Source organism: Girardinichthys multiradiatus, chromosome 13 (genome assembly GCF_021462225.1).
Source record: "Girardinichthys multiradiatus isolate DD_20200921_A chromosome 13, DD_fGirMul_XY1, whole genome shotgun sequence".
NCBI classification, from domain to species: domain Eukaryota; kingdom Metazoa; phylum Chordata; class Actinopteri; order Cyprinodontiformes; family Goodeidae; genus Girardinichthys; species Girardinichthys multiradiatus.
Genome location: NC_061806.1, coordinates 26,243,717 through 26,262,714, shown reverse-complemented (window position 1 = coordinate 26,262,714; position 18,998 = coordinate 26,243,717). Strand labels below are relative to the sequence as shown.

General features: G+C 39.4%; 1 protein-coding gene across 1 annotated transcript in view; it reads left to right on the top strand.

The window, feature by feature from the left end:
• Window positions 1-17,292, top strand: part of LOC124879293 (teashirt homolog 1-like) — a 41,333-nt gene extending 24,041 nt beyond the window's left edge. The window contains exon 3 of the mRNA XM_047383770.1: window positions 12,782-17,292. Within this exon, the coding sequence (XP_047239726.1) occupies window positions 12,782-16,110 (3,329 nt within the window). The 3' untranslated portion in view covers window positions 16,111-17,292. The remainder of the gene's footprint in view (window positions 1-12,781) is intronic.
• Window positions 17,293-18,998: the final 1,706 nt, after the last annotated feature.

Below are 18,998 nucleotides of genomic sequence, written 5' to 3'. Positions count from 1 at the left end.
AGCCAATCACAATAAAGATTAAGATTTTAAGAAAACAAAAAAAACTTCATGGTTTCCCCATGCTTTATTACTCCAAGAGAAAACAATTGGCAAGCACTTAATCTAGCAATGATCAGTGCTGTAACAGACAGTCCTCGCCCCATTAGTCCGTCTCTTGCATGTTTATTGCTTCCCAATCTTTTCCATCTTTTCTTAAGAACCAAATTCCTCATGAAGATGAGCAGATGAGAATCGTGCATTGCCACTTTCTGTTACTGAGGCAGTAGGGTGTCTCCTTACTGGTGAGAGTAAAGGATCACATTCATGTAAGAGTGTGTTTATGTGTGTTTTTTCTTCTTTTCCCGTGTGTCTCGGTTGCTTTTCAATGTTTTGTTCCTCAGCAGTGTACAAAGTGGATGGCCTTTGTGAATTGAGGGGAGGGCTGACAGTGCAGAGAACGTTGATTGATGGCTTATTGTGAAACTGGGCTCCGCTAGACCAAACTGGTTAGGTTTTGACCCCGTTTTGGCCCCTTGCCCTCTTGGTTTCTTGTCCTGGCTTTCTTTTTTCCTCTTCATTTTCTTGTATCTAACAGTCCTGAGTCTGTCATTTTCTCACCACAAACAAATATGTTTTTTTGGTTGTTTTTTTTTGCTGCACTAAACTCATTGATATTGCTGATATTCTTTGCCTGACGTTTCCTTTCTTCCTACCTCTGCCCACTATTTGTTTGTCAGAGATCCTCCAGGATAGATTTGGTCGCACGAGTGATTCAAATATGACTCATTTTACTGCCCTTATTCATGCCTTTACTTTCATAAACATTTTCCTCTTAACTAGTTATAACCTGCAGGAGAATCACAAAATCCCCCTACATTTTCTAATTTTAAATGATGCACACCAGTTCAGACCGTTTCAACTCATTTACTTTTTAGTGGTTTTCCACACTGCAATGATTTCCCTGCCTCTCTTCAACACACAGCCACAGTGATTTATGGTAATTATCCATCTTTGGGGTCATCCATCAAGTGGTTGTTGCTACGCGATGAGAGCAGCTGTTGTTTAGTCGGGGTGGGGGAGCTCCACTGTCGGGGTTAATGCAGGTGAATTCAAAAGACAGCCTCAATGCAGAAAGCATGAAACTGTTATTTTGTTAGCGCCTCAGATTTATGGGACATTTATTATACTTATACTTAAACTAAACAGATTTATAGTTCTGCAATCTCCTTTCTCAATTAGGCAGAGATACAGCTGGTGGTTGATTTCTGCAGGTGAAGACCACCACACCAACGCCAGTTAATCCCCAGGGAACTCACATTGAGATAGTGGATTCTTAAAAGTACCTGGGTGTCCACCTGACCAGTAAACTCTACTGGGACTGCTGGGGAGACTGAGGTCTTTTGGAGTGCTGGGGGTGCTACTGAAGACCTTTTGAGGAGCGCCTCGGCACTCCAATAGACCTTTTTTGACTCTGTGGTGGCATGAGTCATCTTCTGTGGTGTAGTGTGTTGGAGCAGGATCTTATCTAAAGGTGCAAGGAAGCAGTTAGATAAGCTCATCAGGAAGATCCAAGATGCCTCTCGACCCAGTACAGGTGGTGGGAGACAGAAAAATACTAACATCACCTGCTGGACAATGTCTCCCACCCCATGCATGAAGCTGTTGCAGAAGTGGAGAGCACTTTCAGTGACAGACTGCTGTATCCAAGGTTCACAAAGCAGCATTATCGCAAATCCTTCTTCACAGCAGCTGTTAGCAGCTTTATAACCATCACTGGTCCCAACAAACTCATTAAGTGTTTACACCTCTGCTGTTATTTGCACAGTTTTTCAATTTCTTGTAAATTGTCTGTTGCTGTTTTTAAACGCCAAAAAATACATGCACATATTGTAATTTTTTTATTATCCTACTTAGTTGCAAATTTGAATCTGACTATGCTATTTTTAATAACTGCACAGTATTTTTTTCTATGCTGTAAATTTGTCATTACTGTACCATTACTCTTTTATTCCAACTTTTTGATTTTATATTTTTACCATGGTGTGAATCTGCATGCTTCGACTTGCCTGTCACCTTGCTTGCTTGTATACCTGAATTTCCCCACTGAGGGACAATAAAGGTTATTTCTATTCTGTTCTATTCTATACAGTACCTTACAAAAGTATTTTATTTTGACCTTTTGTTACACTACAACCACAAACCTAAGTGAGTTTTGGTTGGGTGTTTATGTGATACATTAACAAGTTTTTTTACTCTGTAATTTCTACAAATAAAATCTGAGAAAGATCAGAGAGAAAGCTCTGGAGAAGTTTATAGCAGAGTTAGATTTTAAAACAGTAGCCCAAAACTTCAAAACATTTGTTCAGTTCATCTTCAGAAAATGGAAAGAGTAATTCTGGAGGAGTTGCAGAGATCCACAGCTCCGGTGGAAAAATCTGTTGACCCGACAACTATCGGTCCTTTATGGTTGAGTGGCAAGAAGAAAGCTATTGTTGAAAACACGTAAAAAACACACATTAAAAGTTGGCCAGAAACCATGTAGAGGACACTTGTAGAAGTAGGGCAGATAATCACCTTTCATCTAAACAACATCCCCAAAACTAAAACATACAATCAGTGTTAACATGTAACAGTTTAGGCCAGTTTAGACTGTGTTAGGATGGCCTAGTCAAAGTACAGAGGTAATCAAATTGAGAATTCTTGGCAGGAATTGCTGTTCAAAAACATTCTCCTTCAATCTGACTGAGCTCATTTTTATTTTTCAAAAAAATTACAACAAGAATTTTTGTCTGTATATGTGCAAAACTAGTAAAGACATGCCACAAATGATTCCCAGCTGTAATAGTGGTTCTACACAGTATTGCCTCTAGGGGGCAAAAAAAAGTTTTTGTTTTGTTTTTGCCAAAAGCTTTTTAAAATCAGATATCCTTTTAGCTCAATTTCACAGTTATGCACTGCTTTTCGTGGGTCTGTTACATTAAATCGCAGTATAAAATATTCAAGTTAGCGGATGTAACATAGAAAAGTGTGGAAAGCTCCAAGGGGTATGAATACTTTAGCAAGGAGCTGGATACTTTGTCCATAGCTTCACTAGATTTATAGTTACCAGAGATGTGTAAGACAAACTAAAAATTAAGACAATATAAACTAAACCCTGGAGCTTGTTTATAATAGAAAAACATTAGATATGGTGAAGAATCTGTTCAACAAATGGTATCTGCCTACGCTGAGTCACTGCTTGGCATAGGTTGCATAAACCACACTCACATCATCGTTAATTAGCAGCAGTAATGATTTATCCATACTTTTGCCTGGAAAGCGAACCAGATGGTTTAAAAAATGTCTGTACAGCACCAGAGCAATGTTCGGGGGGGTTTGGCAGGAGAGCTGAGCAGAAAGGGCTGGAATCTGTTGCACCAATGATCTAACGGCTGTTGTTTCATCTCAGAACAAGTGGGCACTGACAGTTCAGGGAGAAGGTGATTTATAGACCGCAGATACTGTCATGGGGCGTCAAAACTGGCTGGCAATTCAAGGTGGAAGAGGAGAATTAGTTCATTTCATCCCTGATTTAGTCTTTTTGTGTCTTTATAATTCTATATAATTAATGAAGGTAATCCAGGGGGAATTCTGAGATGTCAGAATGATTTAAAAATGCTTTTAGCAAAATCTGCTCTCATAATTGCAAAGTTTTTTTGAGGAGTTTTATTTGTAGCTGATAATCTTGCAGCAGCGATGATGAACATAAACCCATACAGACACATAAAAAATTATGTCTCAGATAGACAAGGAGAGTAGGTTCTCGAGCCAAAAGTGGTACAGCAACCCACAGACCTCTCATAAAAGAGACTGATGAGATTGAAACAGCATAAATGCATAGGACAATGCCAAGTTCACCTAACACATCCTCACACCTTTAAGTATCATTTTTCAGAGCACAGCATGGTGAAAAACAATATCTGCTTTCAGCACATATATACAATTAAGGCCAAATTTATTCATACCTTTGATGCTTATTTAAGATTATTATATTCAAACATTTTTTTTTTGCTATGAAATTGGACTCAGAAGACAACAGGCTATGACAAATTTCAAGGAGTAACCAAGATTTTTTTTTTTTTTATTTAAGTTTAAAAATGGTATATCAAAAATAAAACCATTCTTATGCGCTTTTTCCATGTTTCCCCTGTTATTTTGATGATTCATCTTTGGTGATGCGCTTCAAGTCTTTTAGACTGGAAGGCCTCCTTGCCAACACCCTAATGTATGTCTCCCGCCAGAAATTCTCTATCAGATTCAAGTTGGAACTCTTTAAATCAGAGGACATATTGGTAAAATAAATAAAAAACTTTATACCTAAATCTGCCAGGGATACAAAAAATTGTGGGCCTAACTGTAGATACTTTTTTTTTCACAGGACTTGCTAGCAGTCTGGAACTGTATTTGTTATGCTTTTTTTTTTTTTTACTTTGGTTTACCTTGTGTACGATGAGGCTTAGATACCTATCGTACTCTGTGAGATTTAGGATAATGTCATGCTTCGTGGTAGAGAGACCCCAATCAACCGGCCGATTTTCTCTTTGATCAGCTCTTAACTGTGATTGGCAGTTCAAATGCTGAAAAATCAGATTTCCTTTTTCTGTTTAATATATGCATCAAAACTAAGAACTCCAATCATTTTCTTTCTATAAAAGCATCAAACAACAGCATGTACTTTCATGCACTTTGCTTGAGTTCAGTAAAAATCAGATAAAGGTTAGACATATTTTGTTTGCCTGTCCAAGGTGTACCTGCCCACGCCCATAGACTGCTGGAGATAGGCACCAGCTTTTCCATGACCCACTATGGAAGAAACGGTAGAAAATGACTGACTGACAAAGAACCTTCAGCACATTTATCTTCTGTGTTGTAGCCCCCCTCCAAAAAAAAAATCAGTTGAAGTTAGAATCAGCAGGTTAGACATCAAAGTAAAATGGAAACTGGTATCTGCCAGAAAACGAAGATGATCTTGGCAAACTAAGTCTTAAAACAATTTTGTTTCCTATGTTTTTTAAGGATTCAGTGAATCAACCTACAGAAAGCATTTGGGACATCAAATTAGACAGTTTGACCGGCAAGTATGTTGAAGTTTGTCGACAATTAAGTGGCCAAAACGACCTTAAATACACTTAAATTTGATAATATCAATGGCGGCATTATAATGCTCCTCCAACACAGGGTTAACTAAATTAAAGCTAATTAAAGCTATTATAACACTATCCGAATGTTCCACTTAAAGCAAGCAAAGTATTTTCAAATGTTTCCAAACATGTATATGACATTGTATTTACGCCTGCATGAATTCTTACAGTATGATAACCTTGACTAAAAGTATCTTAATTTTATTGGCTCACTGTTTTTAAACAGAAATTTAACATGATCTAATTACTAATTATATTTTAAGAAGAAAAGCAAAAATTATTCCTGCTGCTGCAAAAAATGCATAACATAAATCATTACAGGTATAATACCATACAGTTATTATTTTGATATGTAGACTTTTTGGTTGGGAGCAACAGTGGGCAGTTACTCTAAAGTAAGCTTTTACATGTCTGGTCAAAGAAGCTGTGGAATAAATAATGGCTGCACCAATGCAGCTCTGAAATGTGTTGGAATGCCGCAAATAAAACATGCCCTGCAAGAGCTTTTATTGTGACATTTTCTTCATTTGAGGTATTTTGCAGATTTCATCTAAAATTTTTAGACACTTGGTGCAGAAAACATTCAACTAAATTGACAGGTAGCAAATCTAGCTGAGGACAGGCTGTTGGTCTGTGAAGTCCAAAGAGTGTCAGATCCTATGAAACCACAAACACAAGTTCTGCACTGAAAAGCGAAGCAAGAATGAACAGAATGAAGGGGAGAGTGGGGAGGAGACAGATATTGCCTGACATACTAAGCATTACCATAATTGGCTTTTCTACATGATAGGACAGAGGAAATAATAATGTCATTTTATTTACAGCCTTTTCTCTACCCGAACACGCACACACTCATGCACACCGCACAGGTCAATGACACACACTGATCAGGCCTGTCCAAAGCCATCAGAGGTGAGTGGCAGGGAATGGAGGGACCGGTGACAAAGCGAAACGGCAGAGAGAAATAAGACTGCCATGTCGGAGCTACCTCTTTGAAGGGCCACTAAACGCTGTGAGGGAGCCTCGTCCGCCGCCCCTCTGCAGAGGCAAGCGCCGGGCACGCAGGGTAAATCAGCAGGGTGAAGGCTGCTGGAATTGGACATTAGCACTGCAAATGAGAGTCGGGATTGCCCTCTTCTCTGAGACAACATGAATAAATGAGAAAGGCTTAAAGGGAATAGCATGTGTGTTGTGCGTGTGTACTAAAGTGAAAAGAGAGGGATGGGATGCTGGGTTAAGGTGGTCAGTGCCATGTCATGGTCAAGTTATACTGTATGTTGAAAACAGGAAGATGTCCTCAGTAAACATTTAATAATTATTATAGTGCTTATACTTACCTATACTATGTTGTAATATCAGGTCTTGCTTGGAGGATGACTGAAATGTAACAATTTTCAACTTAAATAGTGCAGATCTGGTACTCAAAAATCCATTTTTTAACTACACACAAAGGCATCATTGCAAAGCCAATACTTTACACTTGCACTAAGCACATATTCGGGCACAGAACATTTTACTGCTTTATTGAAATGTAGACTGAGATTTTAGTGAAAATACTACAGCAGAAACGTAACAGTTTACAAGAAAATTTATATTTTGATCTCAAAGTCATATTTAAAACACAAAAGAAACAATTATTGATACCAGTGCTAAAAATTTTCAGCAGTAATAACGTTAATTATTAACATTGTGACAATTTTATATACATTTGTTTATTATTTTGGATTTGATAGTTTTAAATGAAATATCAAATAAATGCCAGTTATATTTATTAAGTGTGCTTATTGCATAGAATATTAATACTTTTCCGATCTGCTCTTTGTGTAGTAATCCAGTTATAACAAGTTTATATTAGGGTGTTAATTTGTTCGGCTGCTCAGGTAGCCAGACTGTAGTCAGCTGCTCAACAGGCATGAGACGGGTAGCTTGCCAAATCTAATTTTAAAATAGCGTTGCCTTTATCAAAGTTTAGTTTTCACACAATGACTGTCCTTGTTTTTCCAAACAGCTAAATTTAAGAGAGAAGTGTAGTAGCCTTCTATTAACCGGCTCACTGGCAGTGCTCAGCAAAAGGGAGGGCCAGCACTGTATTTTTCTATGTCCCAAACAGCTAGGATAAACTCCAATCAGTCCAGCATTTTCTTCTGACAACTCATTGAATGTACTTTTAACCACAGAAGCGTCATGACAAAAAAATTGTTGTGGTTTTGAAACAGGAAATAGGTAAAACCGGCAAATCTTGATACAAAAACATAAACCACAGCTAGTTCCATTTTGACAAGCAATACAAACAGCTACAAATGGATAGTCATAAACACATTTTTTGTAGTTGTATCTTTAAAGCTGTCAAGAGCATCGTTATAATACAATGAATGATTTACCTATCTAACAAATGTCACTTTTAGAGATTTTTTACTGATCAAAAATATTTTGTAGTGTAATTTGCTGTAAGTCAAGAGCTTGAGGACCTGGTGTAACGGTTTATATAGGAGATAAAAACTGCCACCGCTGCATCTCTGGGATCCTAATAAGTCCGTAGTTCACTCTTTCTAGCATATTTTGTTCTGATTTTGTTTCTTGCTCTGTTCAGCTTGACATTTGCACATGCATGCAAAGACCTAACAGATTTCTTCCTTTGGCGTGAAATGAATTTTTTGGGAAGAAGGCTTGCATGTGTGCATGTGCATGTGTGCGTATGTCACTGGGGTTGGGAGGAAGGGGGAGGGGCTGTCCTGCTGTGGTGTCACCTGTCTGCCGATGGAAATCCTGGACTCTCTGGGCACAACAATAGTGACAGGCTCCTCTCCAGACACAGATGGCTACGCTTTCCCCCCACCAGCCACATTGCAGCTCTGCTTGCACCTGACACACCATGACACTTAGGATACACACAAACACATCCAATGCACACCCACAACTGATCGGCCACACCTGTGGTGTGCTCTTGGAAACTTGAACTCCCATTGAGGAGATGTAATTGTTGTCATGATTTTATATACTTCATATTTTTGAGCGGTTTAACTTGATTCCATTAGATTTTTTATGTCAGATAAACCGACACACACACACCTCTTGTTCGTAAGCCTGAACACATCTTTCTTCCTCCCTTTTGAGAACTTCTCTTTCGCCTATCCTCCCTGACAACACAAAGTGGGCTTATGCTTTTGACTGACAACCACAACAGACACTTTTCTCTCTTCCCCCCCCATCCTTCCCCTCCAGCCTCCTGTTTTAATCCTCTCCCCATTCCGCTCTCCCTCCTTCTCTTTGCTTCCTCTTTTGTTCTGAATGACGCTCGAAAGCGCCGTGTCAGCATCTTTTCCATCTCTGATTGCCTTATTAGCCGCCGGTGGCACCCGCAGCTTTTCTGACACAGATGGTAAAGGAAGAGGAGGAGGAGTGGGCTTGAGCATGGGTGAAGAGGGAAAAAATGGCTGACTTGTGTTTGTTGTTGTTACTTTCTCCCCCACTTCCTTCCCTCCCATCGCTTTTCTGGCTTGTTTGTGTGGACACTGACACCTTGGGCTGACACTTACATACTCCTGACACTGATGCCTGTCAGGGTAACATACAGAGGATGGCTAGAGAAGAGTCGACTTTAGTGTTGGTGAGCTGGCCTTGTGTGTGTGTTTGTTCTGCTGTCTCTCACTGTTTTGTGTTTACTCATCCTCCTTTGACTTTGCATTCATTTTAATATAGTGGGTTGCATATTAATGGACGAGAATGAGACAAGCTGAAAGAGTTACAACTGCTTAGGCTAAATATGAAAAGATTGGAATTTATAGACTATATTTTGCAGTCCTCTCTTGATGTGTTACCAAGCGGGAGTGCAAATGTATTTGTGTTGCAACATTTATACACAAAGTGGTTCAAAGTGCTTTTAAGGTAAACAGAGCAAATGTGTAGTAAGTAAAATACACAAAAAACAAACACATTAGTAGTAAACGTAAAAGTTAAGCATCAAATTAAAAGAACGATGTCTTCCTGCACATCTTAGGTTTTCAGGCAGTTTGTTTCAGAGCAGAGGAGCATAGGAACTAAGCACTGCCTCCCCTTGTTTAGTTCTTGTCTTGGTAGTGAGCTTGATTAGTTACAAACTAAATAGATGTTTTAAAATTACTCCTCAGTACATAACAACTCCTAGGTTTCCCGCAAGCTTTGTGGTTTTTAGCCTCTTTGAGTCTAGTTGAGACCTTATCTTAAACTTTACACTGTTGGAAACACAAACGATGTATTTTGTCTGTTTTGCATCATGAAGTTGTGTGTAAGTATGGTAAATGATGTAATAAAACTTGAGCAAGGGGGGACAGATAGATTTTTAATTAAAGTTGCCCAACAAACGAGCCTTGAGGAATCCCACATCCCACACTGTTTGTTTAGCACTGGATCACACAATCACATCAAGTTCAAGTTTATTAATCAGCACGCCATGATCAGTTATGTAAAACATAGCCCTGAGATCAAAGAGTACCAAAACAGAAGCCTCAATACATTTTTCTGTAAATTGTCAAGATCTAAAAAATCTTCAAGAACATACCTTTATAGTGCCTTGTCTGTTTATTAAGTTTACTCCTTCACTATAGGTTCACATACAGGATCGCCACTCACACAACACTCAGAAATTACAGAAGTAGGGATGTGAACAACTGTCTGAAATAACAATATATGCCATTTGCCAACATGGCTTGTGTCATTTCTGTTGAGGGACCCATTTTCTGAGGATACACAGGCATAAACCAGGTGGTTGATTTATTGCTGTTGAGACAAAACATCAATTATCATAGCAAAGGTACACTGTAATTTTGAGGAGAATAGTGGTACTGATGTTTTTTCTCATACACAGCCAGGTGTGATCTCAAGTTTGTTTCCCAGAAGTTAGGGCACTTCACAACCATCAGGCATTATGTCCATTCTGATCATAGGATAGAGCGTTACATTAGTTTGAAGCTGACAGCACATCTGCTTACTCACTGCAGACTGATTCTGGCATGTTAGACAAGCATCATATGAAGGATGGGTTAAAGAAACTTTTTTGCGTTTTTAACCCGTTAATTTGCCTATCTGTGTCAAGTAGCCTCCAAGAGCTTATGAACTTTCTATTTACATTTTGTAACACAGGTCATCTTAAACATATTTTAACACAGTTAAATTTTTAGAGTGTATAGGCATCTGCTCTTATAAAATTGTATAACTTGGCAATGTGAGCACACAGGGAGCACAGGCGGTAACAACATGTCTTCTTATGTCCACTGGCAGTTCCCTAACATCACGCTGTGAGGACTTCCACAGCCGATGCCAAGTCAACTCCAGCCAAGCGTGGCTTGGCAAGACCGATACTGCTGGCATTTCATTCCACAATTTCTAACTTGTTAATACATAGTATGTGGAAATTTCAATAAATCATTGAAGTCAGAAACATATTAACAATAGAAAAAATAGACTTCCCCACTAAGTTGTTTTAGCATTTCCATTTCTTGTGAAATTAAATATTCTAAGTTTCATAAAAAATGCAAAATTCTTGTTCTTGCTTATTATCCACAGTAGAAAACCTCTTACATCAGTGACAAATTACTTTCTTTAAAGTAGAACAATTACAGGTCCTTCTCAAAATATTAGCATATTGTGATAAAGTTCATTATTTTCCATAATGTAATGATGAAAATTTAACATTCATATATTTTAGATTCATTGCACACAAACTGAAAAATTTCAGGTCTTTTATTGTCTTAATACGGATGATTTTGGCATACAGCTCATGAAAACACAAAATTCCTATCTCACAAAATTAGCATATCATTAAAAGGATCTCTAAACGAGCTATGAACCTAATCATCTGAATCAACGAGTTAACTCTAAACACCTGCAAAAGATTCCTGAGGTCTTTAAAACTCCCAGCCTGGTTCATCACTCAAAACCCCCAATCATGGGTAAGACTGCCAACCTGACTGCTGTCCAGAAGGCCACTATTGACACCCTCAAGCAAGAGGGTAAGACACAGAAAGAAATTTCTGAACGAATAGGCTGTTCCCAGAGTCCTGTATCAAGGCACCTCAGTGGGAAGTCTGTGGGAAGGAAAAAGTGTGGCAGAAAACGCTGCACAACGAGAAGAGGTGACCGGACCCTGAGGAAGATTGTGGAGAAGAGCCGATTCCAGACCTTGGGGGACCTGCAGAAGCAGTGGACTGAGTCTGGAGTAGAAACATCCAGAGCCACCGTGCACAGGCGTGTGCAGGAAATGGGCTACAGGTGCCGCATTCCCCAGGTCAAGCCACTTTTGAACCAGAAACAGCGGCAGAAGCGCCTGACCTGGGCTACAGAGAAGCAGCACTGGACTGTTGCTCAGTGGTCCAAAGTACTTTTTTCGGATGAAAGCAAATTCTGCATGTCATTCGGAAATCAAGGTGCCAGAGTCTGGAGGAAGACTGGGGAGAAGGAAATGCCAAAATGCCAGAAGTCCAGTGTCAAGTACCCACAGTCAGTGATGGTCTGGGGTGCCGTGTCAGCTGCTGGTGTTGGTCCACTGTGTTTTATCAAGGGCAGGGTCAATGCAGCTAGCTATCAGGAGATTTTGGAGCACTTCATGCTTCCATTTGCTGAAAAGCTTTATGGAGATGAAGATTTCCTTTTTCAGCACGACCTGGCACCTGCTCACAGTGCCAAAACCACTGGTAAATGGTTTAATGACCATGGTATCACTGTGCTCAATTGGCCTGCCAACTCTCCTGACCTGAACCCCATAGAGAATCTGTGGGATATTGTGAAGAGAACGTTGAGAGACTCAAGACCCTACACTCTGGATGAGCTAAAGGCCGTTATCGAAGCATCCTGGGCCTCCATAAGACCTCAGCAGTGCCACAAGCTGATTGCCTCCATGCCACGCCGCATTGAAGCAGTCATTTCTGCAAAAGGATTCCCGACCAAGTATTTAGTGCATAACAGTACATGATTATTTGAAGGTTGACATTTTTTGTATTAAAAACACTTTTTTTTTATTGGTCGGATGAAATATGCTAATTTTGTGAGAGGAATTTTGGGTTTTTATGAGCTGTATGCCACAATCATCCGTATTAAGACAATAAAAGACCTGAAATATTTCAGTTAGTGTGCAATGAATCTAAAATATATGAATGTTAAATTTTCATCATGACATTATGGAAAATAATGAACTTTATCACAATATGCTAATATTTTGAGAAGGACCTGTATGCTATTTGCTGTTTTGCAAAAACATAGGATACATTATTCTTGTATTTTATCTGCTCAGACAAATTTAATAACTAAAATAGCTGCCTTGTTTTTTGTCTTTTTCTTTTTTTTAAACCAACCTACTCCCCCTTTATATCTGTTCTTTATCCCAGCTGAGTAAAATTTTGTAAGTACTATACAACATTTCAGTTAGGCAGTGGAGGGAAAAGGATCATCTGTCATTGTCAGGTTGTAGATGTGTGTAACTTTGTTATTGCAAACCTTTTTCCTGTGAATAGACTAATGACAAAATAATTTTTAGGATTATTGCCTCCACCACCCATATTTAGTACTCAGTTTGCTCTTGTTTGTCACTTATATTAAAGTACACACAGATTAGTTTCTAATGTCACTCTTTCCTCTTATTTGTTTTCCAGCTTATGGATCTGAAGATGAGTTTAAAACAGGGAAGACTGATGAAGAAGAGCACCTCCTGGACGATGGCCTTTCCCTTGATGGTCAAGATGCAGACTTTCTCTTTAACGATGATGAGGACCCAAGAGAGCATTATAGCTGTCAGAATTCCCCACTCAGCAATGGCACTAATCAAGATGCTGGATATGCTTCCCCACTCAGTACCACCAGTGATCAACTGGTGGACCTTAAGACCACCACTTCCTCCTCTAGTGATCAGGAAAACCCAGAGGAAAAGCTTGGGGAAAGTACAGAGTCAATGAATGGCCTCACTCTTCAGGACAGTCTGACAAAAATGAAAGCCGTCTATGCAAACTTGATTTCAGATGCCTCCTGGTCTAGCATTGCTCTGGATGTGCTTAAAAGTAAACAAGGGAACAATTTGGCAGCTAGCAATGGTTGTGGTAGCAATGACAAAGGCAGCAGTGGGTTCCTGAATAGTCACAGTTCAAGCAACAGCCATGGCAAGAGCAGATGTAGCGGTTATGATACTCCTGTCTCTAATCACATAAACAGCAGCAGCACAACTGCAAGAACAGTCTTGAGCAACAGCAACGCTGGCATCAGCTCTGCAAACACTGGAGGATTAGCCTATGACTGGCATCAGGCAGCTTTAGCTAAAACTCTTCAGCAAAATCCATACCAACTCCTCCCTGAGCCCAGCCTCTTCAGCACCGTGCAGCTTTACAGGCAGAACAACAAACTGTATGGGCCAGTCTTTACTGGGGCCAGCAAGTTTCGGTGTAAGGACTGTAGTGCCGCCTATGACACCTTGGTTGGTCTGACTGTACACATGAATGAGACTGGACACTACCGTGATGACAACAAAGATCCAGAGGATGATCGAAGCAAGAAGTGGTCCAAGCCCCGCAAGCGTTCTTTGTTGGAGATGGAAGGCAAAGAAGATGCCCAGAAAGTTCTAAAATGCATGTATTGTGGCCACTCTTTTGAATCCTTGCAAGATCTTAGTGTTCACATGATTAAAACAAAACACTATCAGAAAGTGCCTCTAAAAGAACCAATGCCAGCCCTCACATCCAAACTGGTGCCCCCGACCAAAAAAAGAGCTTTTCAGGATTTGATGTCCCCAAGCTCACCCGAGTCAGTGTCTTCGGGCATATTCCTTGGAGACTCTCCAAAAGACCAAAAAGCAGCTAATCCGTACGTCACTCCTAACAATCGATATGGTTACCAAAATGGTGCCAGTTATACGTGGCAGTTTGAGGCACGAAAGGCACAAATACTCAAATGCATGGAATGTGGTAGCTCCCATGACACATTGCAACAGCTGACAGCCCACATGATGGTAACAGGACACTTTCTAAAAGTTACAAATTCTGCCTCTAAGAAGGGCAAACAGTTAGTTTTAGATCCAGTTATTGAGGAGAAAATTCAGTCAATTCCTTTGCCTCCTACCACGACACGTCTCCCAGCACCCAATGGTAAGCCGCAGCCTGACTCCCTATTGCAGCCCTGCAGCCCCGAAGAGAAAAACGAGAACAAGAGAGATGATGAGATAGAGAAAGAGAAGGTAGAAGTAATAGAACCAGAGAAAAGAATTAAAGAGGAAAATGAAGACTCAATTGAAAAGCCAGATAAGCCTGTGAAGACCAGATCCTACCAGTACCTTACAGAAGAAGACTTAGAAGAAACACCTAAAGGTGGCCTAGACATCTTAAAGTCTTTGGAGAATACAGTATCAAGTGCAATCAGCAAGGCCCAAACAGGAGCACCAACATGGGGTGGTTACCCCAGCATTCATGCTGCCTATCAGCTCCATGGGTCCCTGAAGTCTACTTTGCCCTCCTGTGCACCAGTTCAACCTTTGTTCAGTAGTTACAGTTTGAAGGTTATGTCCTCTGATATGGGTTCTCTGATTCATTCACCAAATAGTCCATCTCCACCTCTTAGCCACAAAAGTAATGTGCTGGCTATGGAGGAGCTTGTGGAAAAAATGACAAGGAGTAGTTCTACACATGATGAAAAAGAGGAAAAAAACCCTGAGAGTAAGTCTATGTCTGCAAAGTCACCATTGCAAAATCCCAAGGCCAATGCAGAAAATCTGTCCAAAGTAGTGCAAGGCTCTACAGTTGAGATTTCTAATGTTCTAAAGGGTAAAGAAGAGCCAACTGAGCCTAAAACAGAAATAAAGATAAAAACTGAGGGTGACTCACCACAAAAAACAGGTAGCAATGGCTGCAGCAGCCTCAGCATCATCACCGATCATTTGTCTGAGCAGCCTCTTGTCAGCCCTCTCAGTGCTTTGCAGTCTGTCATGAATAACCATTTGGGGAAAGCTGCAAAAATTCCCAGACCCTCTGTGGACCCATTTGCAATGCTTTATAAGATGAGCAGCTATGCCCATAGTAAACAAGCAGAGCCAGCGAGTCAACATCATAATGATGACAATGATCAGCCCATTGACTTAACAAAATCCAAAACCAGCAGCAATGTCAGTTCAGCTATAGCTAGTTCAACACCAAACAACAGCAACACAAACATTGTTAAAGCATCTTTTAGAAATTTCTCCCAATCATCATCGTCGCCTCTTCGAGAGAATGCTTTAATGGATATTTCAGACATGGTTAAAAATCTCACTGGCCGTTTAACGCCAAAGTCTACAACACCATCCTCTATATCAGAGAAATCAGACATGGACGGCTTTACTTTTGAGGACAGTATGGAGGAGCTGTCTCCCATCCAAAGAAGAAAAGGACGACAGTCAAACTGGAATCCCCAGCACCTCCTGATTCTCCAGGCCCAGTTTGCCTCCAGTCTTCTGGAGACTCCTGAAGGAAAATTCGTCATTAGTGACTTGGGACCACAAGAGCGAGTTCACATATGTAAATTTACTGGTCTCTCCATGACCACTATCTCACATTGGCTGGCCAATGTAAAATACCAGTTGAAGAGGACAGGCGGAACAAAGTTCCTCAAAAATATTGACTCTGGCCAACCTCTGTTTTTGTGTAGCGACTGTGCTTCCCAGTTCAGGACTCCCTTGTCCTACATTAACCATTTAGAGTCCCACCTGGGATTCACCTTAAAGGACCTCTCCAAGCTTTCCGTAGACTTACTTGAGCAGCAGGCAGTGAGCAGAATTGAGGACAAGACGTTTACGTCTTCTGGACTTATTGAAGATGACACTGGCTCAGCGTATCAGTGCAAACTGTGCAACCGGACATTTGTGAGCAAACATGCAATCAAATTGCACCTTTGTAAAACCCATGGAAAGTCGCCGGAGGACCATCTCATCTTTGTGAAAGAGCTCGAAAAGTTAGATAAACAGTGAAATCGGTGAAAGCTTGACAGATTAGTGTTGCACTATAACTCTTAAGTCTCAATCTGTCAACACAGGTAGTGCCACAACTGTTTTAACACAAACATGAGCTTTAACACCTTATATTCTAATTATTCAGTGTGTTTTGAATGAAAAGAGCACCCATTTAAGTAGCTCTAATACAGATTGTAAAGGTTGCATTTTAATTTGATACAATTCTACAGATTGGTGCAACAGACATGGCACTATATAGTCATTGACTGATTGTTGCTTCATCAATGCACTGCATTTTATCTGAGCCTTTAGCAGTAGTCTATCTGTTGTTTTGAAACTGATCTATGCTTTTGTGTTCATCACTGTTTCTGAATAATTGTTTTAGAATGAATATATTTCATCCTACCTTGCATATTATTTATGAAGCTGTGCATGTTTTCATGTGAAGCAATGAGTATATTAGGTCTGGCTACATTTCAGTCGTAATGGCTTAACAGATGTCCCTGTTTTACAAAGTTTGGAAACTGCTAGTCATTTAAAGTCAGATGGGTAAAAGATGGTGTTCTGAAATGTTTCTGCACTTTCAGTGAGTGTAAAACAGAAGAAAATTTTGATTGGACAAAAGAAAATTGATTAAAAAAAGATCAAGTTTAATTTTAGGGTACTTAACCAAACTATAATGGTGTTTATTTTTTACCATTATACCAGAAAATATTGCAGACATCTGTTTTTTCCTCAAGTTAAAAAACCTGTTTTCTTTTAACATGTACAGTACTTGCTAAGTAGCCCACAAATTTTATCATGAAGGAGCTAAACTTGTAAAGTTAATAATGTTGAAAACTTAATGTATAAATAATTTTAAAAAAATCATGTATGTTGGCATATCTTGCTACTTACAAGTTCAATATTATTTGTACTGTGTGCATTTTTACAGTGTTATTTTCTAGATCAATTTGGGTTTGGGGGGGTGTAAAGCTGCAGAATATTGTTGGACCAAAATTGCCCCTTTTTCAGTGAATTGTAGGTCCCTCAATGTGGTTTATATGAAATTAAATTAACGGCATCTGATGTGATGCCAATAACTGTATATATGCTTGAAAGGATTGCTCTTAAGAGTTCCAGGTTTTTCTCATGACCAGTTATTCTAAATGGCATCCTTTTATCCTTAGTTGTAAAATAAATGTCATGTCCTGGAATAAACTACAGAGTGCTGTGATTTTTCAAATAATATGACAATCAAGTAAATGTAAGAAAGGCTTTGATTTCTGCTTTTCGTTGGCCACAGTGAACCATTGACCATCACTGTTTAACATTATCTTCCGTTACACCAACTCCTTAAATTGCCTCATTCAGTATCAATTGTCCCTTTTGTGCACATGTCCAAATCACCTGAGCCATGGCTCTTGAATTTTGTTTTCAAACCAGTCTATTTTGTTCATTTTCAATGCAAATCTCAACAACTCCACCTGTATACCTCTTAGTCCAACACAGGCTGTCTGTATTCATTTTATTCCTATACCCTCCAGAGCATACCTCAGACTTTCCAAAGTCCCTTACTTGTTGTCACTACTGTAGCTACAAATCACGATGCTTTCGGCAAACACCTCAGTCCATGGCAAATCTTGCCTGACCTTATGTGTCAGCCTGATACAACGTCAACCACACTTCGTGGCAGACACACTTTACAACTGTCTCGCTGTCCTCATACATATCCTGCGTCCTCACATGCTTGTCTGCCACACCACAAAGACACAGAGCGGCTCCTGGTCTTCTGTATAATTCTCCACCAACACTCACAAAGCACTAGTTATAGCAACTCTCTACCATATCATCAGAACAGAGCTCGTCAACTTTATCTATACAGCTCTACACATCCACCTTCTTGAAAATATGTTCCAGCACATATCTTCTCTCTTCTATTGGCATGAGTCAATTATCCGTATCAAGATATACTAAGGCTTTAAAAAGTTACACTTTCAAAACTGCTTAAATTTTCTATCATGCCATTGATGAAGTTTAAAATACATTTAGCAAGATCTCAGAGAAGGACCACAATGGAGCTTTTTTTGTTCAACTCTCTTACCGGTTTTGGCAAATTGCATGTTCCTCTTGTTTACATGAAAAAAAGTTGGGTGTTTGGAATGTTGTGGCATGAAAACTAAAGGAGCTGCACCATTACCTGTATTACGGTAATTGATTTTGGAAGTACAGTTGTCATGCTTAAAGACTATAGTGGAATTTGTGTTTGGCTGCAGACTGCAGGCTAGCTAACTGACTTCATATCCTGGCTGGCTAATCAACCAGCTAATATCAGTTTATTGGATCCCCATAGCAGTGTGTTAACTAGAAAGCAGAAAGCTGGACATGTTCATTTGAAAACTTGGTGTGTGCCCTAAAGCTCAGGTTTGAAAATTGATCACACTGTATGATAGGGCAATTTGCAAAGGGCTTTTACAATAAACAGCTAATCTGCATTAATAACAAGTAAGCACATGTGAAAACTACAGAAATTGCTTTCTGCCATCTTTATACAAGATGAATCAAACTTCATGGAACCTGTTTTGTCATGAAATACTTACACCTACACCTATACCTCAATATGTAGCTGTAAGAAAAATATTTTAAATCATTTCAAACATACACAAAAAGGATGACTGATGTTAAACAGTAAATGTTAACACACTCATCTGTGTTTGTCCTCAGCATGTGTTCTTATATATCACATTCCAAATAACATTAAATTAATGTCAGTGACAACAATATTAAGATATATATTGCACTAATCAGTGCAATATATTGTTTTAGCAGTTGCAATGCAATAATTATTGCATTTCTGTTTTAAATAAAACCAATTTGAATTTGTTGTGATTATTAATGTGAAAATACTATTTAATATTTAATATTAA